This window comes from Colobus angolensis, unplaced genomic scaffold, assembly GCF_000951035.1.
Source record: "Colobus angolensis palliatus isolate OR3802 unplaced genomic scaffold, Cang.pa_1.0 Scaffold9, whole genome shotgun sequence".
NCBI classification, from domain to species: Eukaryota; Metazoa; Chordata; class Mammalia; order Primates; family Cercopithecidae; genus Colobus; species Colobus angolensis.
The window spans coordinates 3,020,184-3,032,057 of NW_012122931.1; the positions used below are offsets into that span (position 1 = coordinate 3,020,184).

The 11,874-nt window shown below is 47.6% G+C and overlaps 1 protein-coding gene across 1 annotated transcript in view; it reads left to right on the forward strand.

The window, feature by feature from the left end:
* RAPGEF1 (Rap guanine nucleotide exchange factor (GEF) 1) overlaps positions 1-11,874 on the forward strand; it is a 130,981-nt gene that overhangs the window by 59,097 nt on the left and 60,010 nt on the right. Inside the window, exons 4-5 of the mRNA XM_011931182.1 lie at positions 2,165-2,343; positions 6,959-7,115. Of these exons, the coding sequence (XP_011786572.1) occupies positions 2,165-2,343; positions 6,959-7,115 (336 nt within the window). The remainder of the gene's footprint in view (positions 1-2,164; positions 2,344-6,958; positions 7,116-11,874) is intronic.

The following is an 11,874-nucleotide window of genomic DNA, read 5'->3' on the forward strand; positions in this document are numbered from 1 at the left end:
CCAGGATGGTCTCGATCTCCTGACCTCGTGATCCGCCCATCTCGGCCTCCCAAAGTGCTGGGATTACAGGCTTGAGCCACCGCGCCCGGCCAAGCAGCCTGACTCTTAAACGGCTGATTTGATCTCTCTGTGATGGCAGAAAAACTCTCTGCTCTGAAGTGCCTTGCCGCTTTCGAGTGCCTCCCATCTTCAGATTAGCCACTTTCTCCCCAGCAAACCTGATGACACATTTTCTTAAAATGTTTCCTGTTCTTCACCAAGTTTCATCATTGGTGGTCTCTAACACTTTTCTGATGTGCTAAGGTGGCAGTGTTACTGTCATAGTCCTCTTCTTGCCTGGCTGACCGTGGCTTTAGGCACATCTGAGGTCTGTCGGCACTGTGACTCCTTCACACTCAGGTTCCTCCCTGCCCCGGGCAGATGACATGAAGCAGAGAGCTCTGCTCTGGTCCACAAGGTGGAAAAGCAAGCGCCCAGCCTCTTGGAAACAGACCATAAACAAATCTGTCAGGTAGTGAAAAGAGAAGAATAAAGCCAGGGTTCAGGACCCAGGGATGGGGATGAGGAGGGGGCACTTCCCCCACCTGCGGAGAATTGTGTCTTCTGGTCTGTGGGACACCTTTTGGGAAAGACTCGATGGAAGAAATGACCCGGTCTTTTGCACATTGTCTGACTAAAAGTAGCCATTTATAGATTTTTCTTTTGACGTTCCCATGAAATAAAAGCCTCCACTATTGAACTGTTTTATATTTAAAATGATATTCTGCACCTTTTTTTAAACTTTGTTTTATTTTTTTAATTGAGACAGTGTCTCACTGTGTTGCCCAGGCTGGTCTTGACTCCTGGGCTGAAGTGATCCACCCGCCTTGGCCTCCCAAAGTGCTGAGATTATAGGTGTGAGCCACCTCACCTGGCCAGTCTGCACTGTTTTAGAAGAAAAGAGCTAGTGTTCAGAATCAGGCACTTTTTATGAATTTCTACCATTTGTTTGTATATTATATTGTTTAAATCACCTTTTTCTAGAAATTACCTTCTTGCCCTCAGTTGTTTTTATTTACATCCTCTAGACTTCTGAGATCCTGCAGGTGGCTGTTTGCCTCATACACACCCCTCTTAATTCACACTAGACATGTAATTGACTACTTGAGTACACTGTCCATTTGGGGATTTATCCATTCTGTAGACTACTCTTTTTTTTTTTTTAAAGGACAACCTCCCAAACCAGAACAGGTTCAGAGACTCCATTTCTGTAGATTACTCTCAGCCTCCTTCCCCTGCCAGCCAGCTGAGACCTGGATCATTGACATCTGGGCAAGTAGAGGGGAAGTTGGAGAGAAGAACGAAAAGGGTGTATAGACCCACCAACTGGATCCAAGGCCCCCCACGGTCAGGGAGAAAAGCTTGGGGTTGTGGCTTAAGCACTGGAAAGCGCAGGGCTCTGTATTTTCTCCTTCTCTCAGGAGCAGAGGGAGCATGAATGGTGCTGGTGCCCGCTGCATGAGTAGTCATTGAATCTTGAGAAGCAGTGTCATCTGCTCTGGCTTCTCTGCCTTTTCTGCCCAGACTTCCTGCCCCTTCTAGCTCTGGGAGCTTCCAGGACCTTTAGGAATAGCATATCATTTCCTTGAGTGGGGGCTTCAGTGGGGTGAACAATCTGGGAACCTAGTGAGGAGTCCTCAGGGAATGGGTTTCAGCCCCTCATGCGCCGGACTGGTCTTACACAGTCCCTCAGATCTTTGAAACAAAAGCCTGGAGTTTCTTGATGTGATTTACAGGATACAGATGTACCATGGGCCTTGACTGTCGCTTCTCCAAGTCATCAGCAAATTAGTCTTCACTCTACTTAATTGGGTCAGTGGTGGTCTGTCAGTGTGGCTGATGAGGATAGACAGGAGGAGAAGTGGTTTTCAAGACCTCAGGGTCTGGAAAGGGAATTCAGAAATTTCTGAATGAGCTTTCTTGGTCCGAGCCCCCTTCTTCCTTCAGCTCTACCCTCTGTCTCCTGATTACAGTCCTTAGAAAAATGACCTGGCTTGGTTTCTGTAGCAAGAGCCTTTCCATTCCTATTGATCTCAAGCTGGTTTAAAGAAAATGTTCCTTTATTTTTTCAAAATAGCTCCCTTTAATCTCTCTCCTCCTCCTTATGCTGAACGTCTCCTTTCAGAACCTGAGCTGGCTGGAGGAGAAAGAGAAGGAAGTTGTCAGTGCCCTACGCTACTTTAAGACCATTGTGGACAAAATGGCAATTGATAAGAAGGTACTGGAGATGCTTCCAGGGTCAGCCAGCAAGGTGCTGGAGGCCATCTTACCCCTGGTGCAGAACGATCCTCGAATTCAGCACAGGTGAGTGGCTCTGAAGTCCTTGGCTGTGTCAGAACAATGGAAGCCTTAGAGGCATCTTGGTTTGGTGGCACTGGAAACTCAAGGTTCCTAGGAACAGTCAGGAAAAGGACTCCATCACCCCTCATCCTTCCCCGACCCATCCCCCCACAACTGTCCCTTGATGCCATCTCAGAGTTAAGGCTACTATTACTCCTGAAGCCCGGGATACATCTCTGCCATCCCTAGGGATGTGGCCACAGTGTAAGTTTGTGGTCATTTCTTTGCCTTAGCTCATTGGCAGTAGTCACATTGGTTTGGATACATTTCTCCTGAAGCCCTCAGTCACCTAACATGTCCACTCAGTCCTGTCAGTGTCCAGCTGCTTAGATGATTAGGCCAAGAGTGGCAGGTAGGGAAGCTCCTGTTAGAGCGTGGGCCACGCAGCGCTTAACTGTGTCAAGCCAGGACACCTCCCAGACTTGGAGCCTGGATTCACTGCGGGTGGGGGGAGCCTATTTTGAATGAAACTTTCTGAGTTTCATTATCTGTCAGCTGGAAGCTACTGTTTCCAGTCATCACCCGAGGCCCGGACTGAAGAGCACCAGCAGGGCCTCCACCTGCATGAGGCTCTTTGCGGGCTTCACTGGCAGGGGCTGGACTGCAGGCTCACAAGCTAAGAGTTTTCTAGTACCTTAGACCTTGGGGGTTACACAGCAGCCTGGAGGCTACACAGGGAGGCGAAGAAGCACAAGCTGGGAGAGAGAGAAGGGACCCTGTGGACCAGCGCCTTTACTGGGGTTATTGGGTCCAGGGCGGGCCTTATCCAAACAGGCCTCCTGCAGTGAGCTTTAATTGGTGGGTTTAAAGCAAGCAGGCATGCGTTCAGGAGGCACAGCCTGTGACTAAGGGGTGGTTACTTTAAGTTCTCAGGCAAATGGTCTGTTTAAAGGAGCAGTGGGTAAGCCAGGAGCCAGCCTGCTGGCGGGCAGAGATGCCTGTAGTTTCTGTCTGGCCACCGGCTAGAGCCAGTCAGGTGGGACGTAGTATTAGGAACCTTGTCAAGGGTTCGTGAGCCCTACTTCTGGTATGAGAAAGCTAAACATATTTTAAAACAGATGCTGAGGCAACATAAAATTACAAGCACTCCGTGCAGGGGACATGAAGCCAGCCTTTGCCCCAGGAAGCTTTTGTTGGGTAATACTTTCATTGCTGGAGTGCATTTTCCTCTTACAGGTTAGTTAGCAGCTTGTCCTGTATTTATTGTTAAATGTGAAAAGAAAAGCAGTACCAAATGTAATCTGAAATGAAAGCCTAGCAGGAGCTTTTTCTTAAGAGGCTGGCGCATTTTTTTGTTTTTCTTCCATGGTACCTGTTCAGGATAAATGCTTCTCTGTCACAATTCCCCAAGATGGCTTAGTGTTCATTTAGCCCCGTGAGGCTAAGCTTTTATGAACTGCTTTCAGAACTTGGCAATGAAGTTCATAGTTTTCTTCTTCTGGGGGATAAAGCAAATAATGTCTTTATTTACAAGAAACTCTGCCCTGGCACTTCCACCCTGGAGTTTCAGCTGACCCGTGGAGACTGTGGTCTTCTGGCCAGAAGCTCGCTGGCACTGGTTGGTGACGGGGAGGAAGCAGGACATGCTTGTCTTCACTCTGTCTTTCCCAGAGTCGATCCAGCTTCAGCTCGTAGAAGGGTTCGGTGCTGGGCTCCTGGGAGTGAATGGCGACATCATGCCACAGTCAGATGTATGGATGCCCTTTTAGAACATGTTCTTGTGGACCTGGTCTCATGTGGTAGTCTCTGCCTTGGAAGAGTTAAAGCCTAGTTGAAACAAATCAGCTCCCTCTGTTCTATGATACAGCTCTTGCTTTATGGTACAGAGAGGAAGCTCTGTTGGAGTTTGAAGGAAGGAGAGCTACATGGGTGTTGGACTTGATCTGATGAAACCTCGACTGGGTAGTTCTTGGAGCCTGACCTGAGGGAAAGCAGCAGTTGGATTAGCAGTGGGGGCAGGAGAACAAGAGCAAAGGCACTGAGGCCACTGGGCCTGGTGTGTCCCAGGGAGGGGAGGGCAGCGACTCGGGCAGTCAGGGGCAGAGGGTATACGTCCTAGGGCGTGGATGAGAGGGGAACAGTGGGAAGAGGGGAGCGATCACTTCACCCTGCACCCTCAGGCGCTAAGCCTCTTTGGGAGAGTCCAGGATAGTGTCCCCTGGACCCTCACACCCAGAGTGTGGTGCTGCTAGCAGTCTTGCTGCCCAGATCCAGGGCGCTGTTTGGAGGTCACTTGCAAACTCTGGGTGAGAATTGATCAGGTCACATGGTAATGGCTGGGGGTATTTTGTGTCTGTTGAGGGGTGGCTCTGAATTGACATTGAATGTCTATAACCATTTCCTAGGGGAGAAAATGGGAAGTGCCTGGGTGTGGCTGTAAGGACCCATGAAATATGGTTTGTTTTCTGGTAGTCCTTTGACTCATCCTGCTGAAGGGGTTTTCCTTCTGAAATTCTTTCAGGCTAGTGGAGGTGGCTTTTTGGTCTCCCACAGTGATTGGAAATACCTCCTCAGATGCTCCTTTTAGATGCTTTGCATTATCTCTTTCCTCCCTAAGGGCAGTTTGCGAGCTGGAAGGTCCTTTCCCGTTTCTTCTGCGAGGCGGGTCCTTGCAAGCAGGCCCTTTGCCGCCCTCACCTCAGTTCCTGGGACGGTGATAAGCTGGCCTCCAACAAGCAGCTGGCTCTTAGCATGAGCTGGGAATGGAGGATTCCCGAGTGAGGCACCCGGAGGCCCATGTGAGAGCAACAGTTACACTCGTCACACGCGGAGGGCTTTGCTGCATTGTGGAAATGAGCCAGCAGCTGGGCCTCAGATGGCATTTTTATAGTCCTCAACTCTCCTTCCTTTCTTATGTCTTAGCCCCTTGACACAGGAATCTTCTGCTTCCAGGCTAATGACAGGAAGGCTGGACATTTCCAGCACCTTCAGGGAAACGTTAGCATCCAATGCAGGCAGAAAGGAAGTAGTGAATAAAAGTGTTTCCCCTCTTTCACCTCACGGTTACCAGCAGTGTAACAGTGAGATGCTTTCTCCGGTGGAATCCTCCTGCAGCACCTCGGGAAGGCCGCAGGCTTCTGTCTAGAGGCCTCACCTGGCCTTGCCAGGAAGCAGAGCGAGGTCCAGCCCTGCCGTTAGAAGCACATTCCCCTGCAGGATGAGATCAGCTCTGGTCCAAAACCCCAGGAGAGACTGCAGGGTCTTTGTTTTCCCCTCTCCATCCTCTTTCCTAAGAGTGTAGTTCCAACAACAAATACTTTCCATCCATATCGTCTTCTAAAGTAGCCCAATCCTGGCTTTCTTGGGGCTCCTTTGGGAATTTTGTTTGTTTGTTTCTAATGGACTTGATAAGTTTGCTTTCATTCTTTTCAGAAGAAAAAGAAAGTTTGCTTCCGACCCTTTCCTTCTGTTGGAACATGCAGAGTGGAACGCCTGGCTAAATGGAAACTTTAGATCCCTTGCAATGATTGTTTCCTCCTTACCTGATTCTGAGAGCTTCTCATTAAAGCACTATTTGGTTCACATTTTTGTTTTAAATGGCTTTGTTTTTAGAACCTGTTTAAATCCTATCTTACAATATTATATATTTTCCTCAAAGTTACATCTTTGGCTCCTAAATGTCTGCATCATTTTGGCATTTTGGTGTTTTTTTTTTTTTTTTTTTTTTTGGACTAGAGGAGGTTTCAGCACTTACATTTTCTATATTGTTGCTCTTCCTCTGTTATAATTGTTTGAAATGGAAAAATAATCCTTTCCACAATTCCTAGGGAAATTAGTTATTTAAAAATATGTGAAAGATGTAAACACCTCCATTCGACTGCTACTCTACAATCACTGAGGCACTCAGGGCTTCTGTTCGTGGGCGCTGGCATCACAGTATAACTGGTAGTGTGGTGCCAGACACACACACACACACACACACACACACACACACTCACCTGCGTTCCCACCCTCACATCCCCACCACCATCACAGGTCCCCTCGCCCCGATTTACTATTCTCAAAATAGTCTTCACTCGTGCGCTCCTGACGTCCGTCTCATGGTTATAATGCAGAGGATGATGAAGCTGGCCCCCTGACGGAGGAGTTCTAATAAACTGCAGACCTGTTTTGAGCTCATGACTGTTAAAATCCTGCAAACCTGTCGGCTCCTTGTGGCACATCTAAAATAGATTTTATTCTAATTGCTGACAGTCAGTATACACTCCCTGGACCTGGTCTAGTGATTAGCAGCTAGAAGGAGGGGAAGATGGGGCACTCCTTGAGACATGTGATCAGAATCTTGTAGAAGGATGTGAAGTTTGAGAAAGCATCTTAACTATCGTGGTGGAATTTTTGTAATGTTCCATTTTGGAAATGAAAAAATTTTGAAGCACAGATTAGAATATAAAGCTCCACAAAATCTTTGTTGGATATAAGGAAAAAGGCTCATGGGAGAAGTTTGCTTATTAAAAGGCGGTGTGGATTTTGCACAAAGAAAGATGGGGAAACACACCCTCGTCACCAAGAAGCTGGCTCTGTGCTAAGTGATGGTCATGCTTTAGGTTTTCTTTTTTTTCCATTCTTCTCTTCCCTGTAGCTCAGCCCTCTCTTCCTGCTATAGCCGAGTGTACCAAAGTCTCGCCAACCTCATTCGCTGGTCTGACCAAGTGATGCTGGAAGGTGTGAACTCAGAAGACAAGGAGATGGTGACGACTGTGAAGGGGGTCATCAAGGCTGTGCTGGATGGAGTGAAGGTACCGGTGCAGGTTCCAGACAGTCCCGGTGAGGGACTTAGAGCAGCCTGCCTGCTGGTGCTTGTCACATAAGATCTTGCTCCTAACCTTCAAACATTAGAATGTCTTTCTGCGTCTCTGGTTTTGGTGCGCTGTATCCCATAACTATCCCATAACTACTTACTTCTCTCAGGACTGGTGCAAATGGCTCTTACGGAAAAGCTGCCCAGAGCAGTCAGCCCTTACTGAGCATTGCCTTCAGTCTTCAGTGAGCCTTCGTAGCATTGTGCTAGCTGAGCATGCTTACCAGCTAGACAAAATGCAATGGAGATCGTTTTCACAATGACTTTAAGCAAAGCTCCCAGCATATCATATCAGCGCTACCTTTTCATATTCTGGGAACCTCTAGGATTCTTGGTAGAAAAGCAGGAGTGAGTTGAGTAAGAAATGGAGCTTTCTATATTTACTTGACATCCATGATGTGGTCTGTGTATTTGCTATCCAGAGAAGTCACAAACAGCGTAAGAAATTATGAATCCTAGTGAAGATGGGAAGCAGAGGCCATAGAGAGTCTGGAATTGGGGTCAGGGGGACAAATCCTAATAGAGAAAATAAGTCCTAGTGGATGGGGAGCAAGACAGAACGTTGGACATGAACCACTGGGTCTTCGGGTCAGGGCCAGGGCTGCAGGCAGCAGGACAGTGGAAATCCCGCTGTTGTGTGAGGCCGTAGAATGTAGTAGAAAGGGGGCCAGCCTTAGCGCCTGGATAGATTTGAATCCCAAGTTCATCACTTGCTAGTCTATGAACTTGAACAGTTTACTCAGCTGCTCTGCACCTTAAGTAACTCATTTATAAAATAGGGATAATAATAGCATTGTGCATCGCAGGGTTATAAGAAAAATTACACTAGTCAATACACATAATGCTTCTAGAACAGCACCTGGCACATACGGAGCAGTCAGGCCTTAGCTGCTATTTATTATTAATTATGTGGTGGTAGATGCATGCTTTGTAAACAGATCTCTTGGCTTGAAAAACCTGCGTCCCTCTCTTTTCTGAACCCCACAGTCCATAATTACAGCTGAGGTGTTGACCCCAGGTCAAAAAAATTCCTTCCCACTCAACCAGGCTAACAAATTCCTGAAAGCCGTCTCCTTGGCTTAACATTCCCCAGCAGCTCTGGAGAGTAGAATAAGGACCCCCAAAGGGCTTAAATTACAGAGAGAGGCTGAGAAAGCATTGCTCAGCATTGAAAATTGCTCCAGAATGAAATGTGTGTTTGCCAGGACATCTGGGTGGCCCTCCACCCCCAGCAGCATTTAAGGGGAGGCTGATGTGTCTGCTGGGGTCATGGAGTTCATGTAAAGGGGGCTTGCCTGGATGACATCAGTATTTTCCTCTGAATTCCCCCATGTTCTCCTTTTTTTTTTTTTCTTTGAGGTGGAGTCTCGCTTTGTCACGCAGGCTGGAGTGCAGTGGTGCAATCTTGGCTCACTGCAACCTCTGCCTCCCAGGTTCAAGTGATTCTCCTGCCTCAGCCTCCCAGGATGCTGGGATTACAGATGTGAGCTACCACACTCAGCTAATTTTGTATTTTTAGTAGAGGTGGGGTTTCACCATGTTGGCCAGACTGGTCTTGAACTCCTGACCTCAGGTGATCCGCCCACCTCGGCCTCCCAAAGTGTTGGGATTACAGGCATGAGCCACTGCACCCAGCCTGCCCATGTTCCCTTCGTTCCAGAAAGTTACTAGTATCTGCTTAGGGCAGCGAGACGCAAGGATGTAGCCCAGGGTGGCTGTTGTGATCAGACCCGATGGCCCATTCCAGGATTTGGAGGACAGGCACGTACGTTATCCTGTCTGGTCCTCACAGTAGCACATTGGGTTCAGCAGGGCAGTGTGGGACATGGCCTGGGGCTTTATCAGCAGCCCCGAGTCACTCTGGCTCACCCATTCCTGTTGTTCCTGTCCAGGCTTCTGAAAATGCTATTATTGAAAATTGTTATTTTTCAGGTAACATTATTAAGGTTTCCTTCTATCAAATTGATTCTGATGAGATGTTCACAAGTTAGAGTAGCCAAAACGGAGGAGAGTGAGTTTCCACTCATAAAGCTTTGTGACAGTCCCAAGTACATTTCCTCTGTGGAGTCATTACAGCACCACTTCATTAGTTGAAAGGCATGTCTGAAAGAAAAATTTCCTTGATTTTTCAAAGTGACTGGGACAAAAAAACAAGAGAGAGAAACCTATAGATTATGAACCTGTCAATGTCGGAGCAAATAACTTTTCCACAATTGCTTTAAAGATAGTTCAGCCAGAACAGAGATTCTCTAGGTGAGAAGCTTTACAAATTCAGTTTTGTTTCATTTATTCAAGAAGCATTTAGTGAGAAGCTTCTGTGTGCTAGGCAGTGAGAGAGAATTGGGAATATGAGCAAACCTGGCCCAGACCCTGCTCTATGGCACTTAAAGTCTAGGGATGACAGGACCATAAACACAAAGGCACACCCATGTGGTATAGCGCTGCCAAGGGAGATGGCACAGGGTGCGATGAAAGGGTATGATGATCTTCCTTTCTCAGGGTGATCAGAGACGCCTCCCCGAGGAAGAGACAGGCCAGCATCTAGAGGATGGACAGGAGCTGCCTGTGGCTGGGAGCTTTTCGTGCTGGAGTTATTACAGGCAGTGAGAGCGATCGAGACACTATGATGTTGGCATTTGTTGTTATTGTCTAATAGTAATAATAGCTAACACTTATTGGGTGCTTTTTGTACATCATCCTCACTTAATGCTCATGACAGCCCTCCATAGTAGGCATGAATGGCTGCCCCTTACCCCTTTCACAGGTGTGGAGACCCAGGCCCAGCTAGAGCAGTAGAGTCGGCGGCAAGGGCGTGACTCCCACCCCAACCCATTGCCCCTCCCCGGCTCCTGCGCACCGTGTCATCCGAGCTGCCTCCCACGGGAGGACAGGATTCTCTGCACTCCCACCCACAAGCCAGCTGTGACTTCCAACATCTCTCGCCAACCCTTCAGGCCTGGGGCACCTTACAATCCCATGCCCTGGTGGCGAGAGAGAGCCTCCCACAGCTGGGAGGAGCTGGAGCTGTGCAGAGGGGAAACGCACTCACGAGGGTGTCGGCAGCCCACTGGAGGAGGGGCTGCACGCTCCTTTACACTGACTCGCCATCGTTTACATAACCCATTCAGTTGTTCAAGGGAGTCTTTCCTCTTTTTTTTGAATGATTGAGCATGTATTATAAAACAGGATTACTTTGGTTTTGTCCCTGAATGGGTAGTAGCATTTATCATTTAAACCTCCACGTAAATGCCACTTGTTCAAGCTGTATAACCTTGGGCAAGTTACTTCCCTGAGTTTCAAGTAGGTTTTAAAATATTTGCCCTGAAGATTTGAGGAGAGATTCAGTAAGATAAAGTATATAAAGTACCTGGTAAGAACTAGGTAACCAGGAGGCAGTGGGGAAACAGTGTCGCTTGGAGAAGTGTTCATTTCTAATGGCTCACGGTGACCATTTTTGACGGTGATTATGGCTCTTTTCCAGGTAGTCTTATAATCTCAGGTAAGAGATAGACCCCTGTCACCTTGTCTGGTTCTGGGGCTGCTTTTCCACCGGGAGCCTGTAGCTCCGAGGTGGTTGTGACTCTTGAAGGAAGGAAATCTGAGGAATTTAAAGACCCTCAATGTTTTTCTCTGAAAACCAGACCCAGTCTAGCACCTGGCTGTTGGGGGGCTGAGCCACTCAAGGTCAAAGAGATATCCCAGCATGACCTTTTGAAATCAGTACCCCACCTCTTCCCAACTTCAGTTAATTTCCTCTCTTACTTGAGCGCCAGAGCTGTATTTTGACTTGTCAAAGGTCATTTAAGCCCTTCCTTCTCTGTGATTATTTTCTTTCTTTCTTTCTTTTTTTTTTGAGACGGAGTCTCACTCTTGTTGCCCAGGCGTGATCTCAGCTCACTCCAACCTCCACCTCCAGGGTTCAAGTGATTCTCCTGCCTCAGCAGGAGATTACAGTAGCTGGGATTACAGGCACCCACCACCACGCCCGGCTAATTTTTTTATCTTTAGTAGAGACAAGGTTTCATGTTGGCCAGGCTGGTCTCGAACTCCTGACCTCCAGTGATTCGTTCACCTAGGCCCCCCAAAGTGCTGGGATGACAGGCGTGAGCCACTGCGCCCGGCCTATAATCATTTTCAATATGAATAAAATGAACATGGAAGTGAAGTATTACATATTTGGAGAACTACTTTTCCAAATACCGTTTTTGACTTTTGAAAACTGATTTTCAGTGACCAGTCGGCAGTTTCCAGTCACTGTTGTAGACGTAGACTCTAGAGTAGTCTCTTATAGTCTTTTTTCTTTTTTTTTTTTTCTCCCCGAGACAGTCTCACTCTATCACCCAGGCTGGAGTGCAACAATGGCACAAACTGTGCTCACTGCAACCTCCACCTTCTGGATTCAAGTGATCCTCCATTCTCAGCCTCCTGAGTAGCTGGGACCACAGGTGCATACCACCACGTCCAACTAATTTATTTATTTATTTATTTTTTGGTAAAGACAGAGTTTTACCATGTTGCCCAGGCTGGTTTTGAACTCCTGGGCTTGAGTGATTCACTTGTCTCGACCTCCCAAAGTGCTAGGATCACAGGCATGAGCAACCACGCCTGGCCTTTTTATCAGTCTTTTTTTTTTTTTTTCTTCAAAACGGAGTCTCGCTCTGTTGCCCAGGCTGGAGTGCAGTGGCACCATCTCGGCT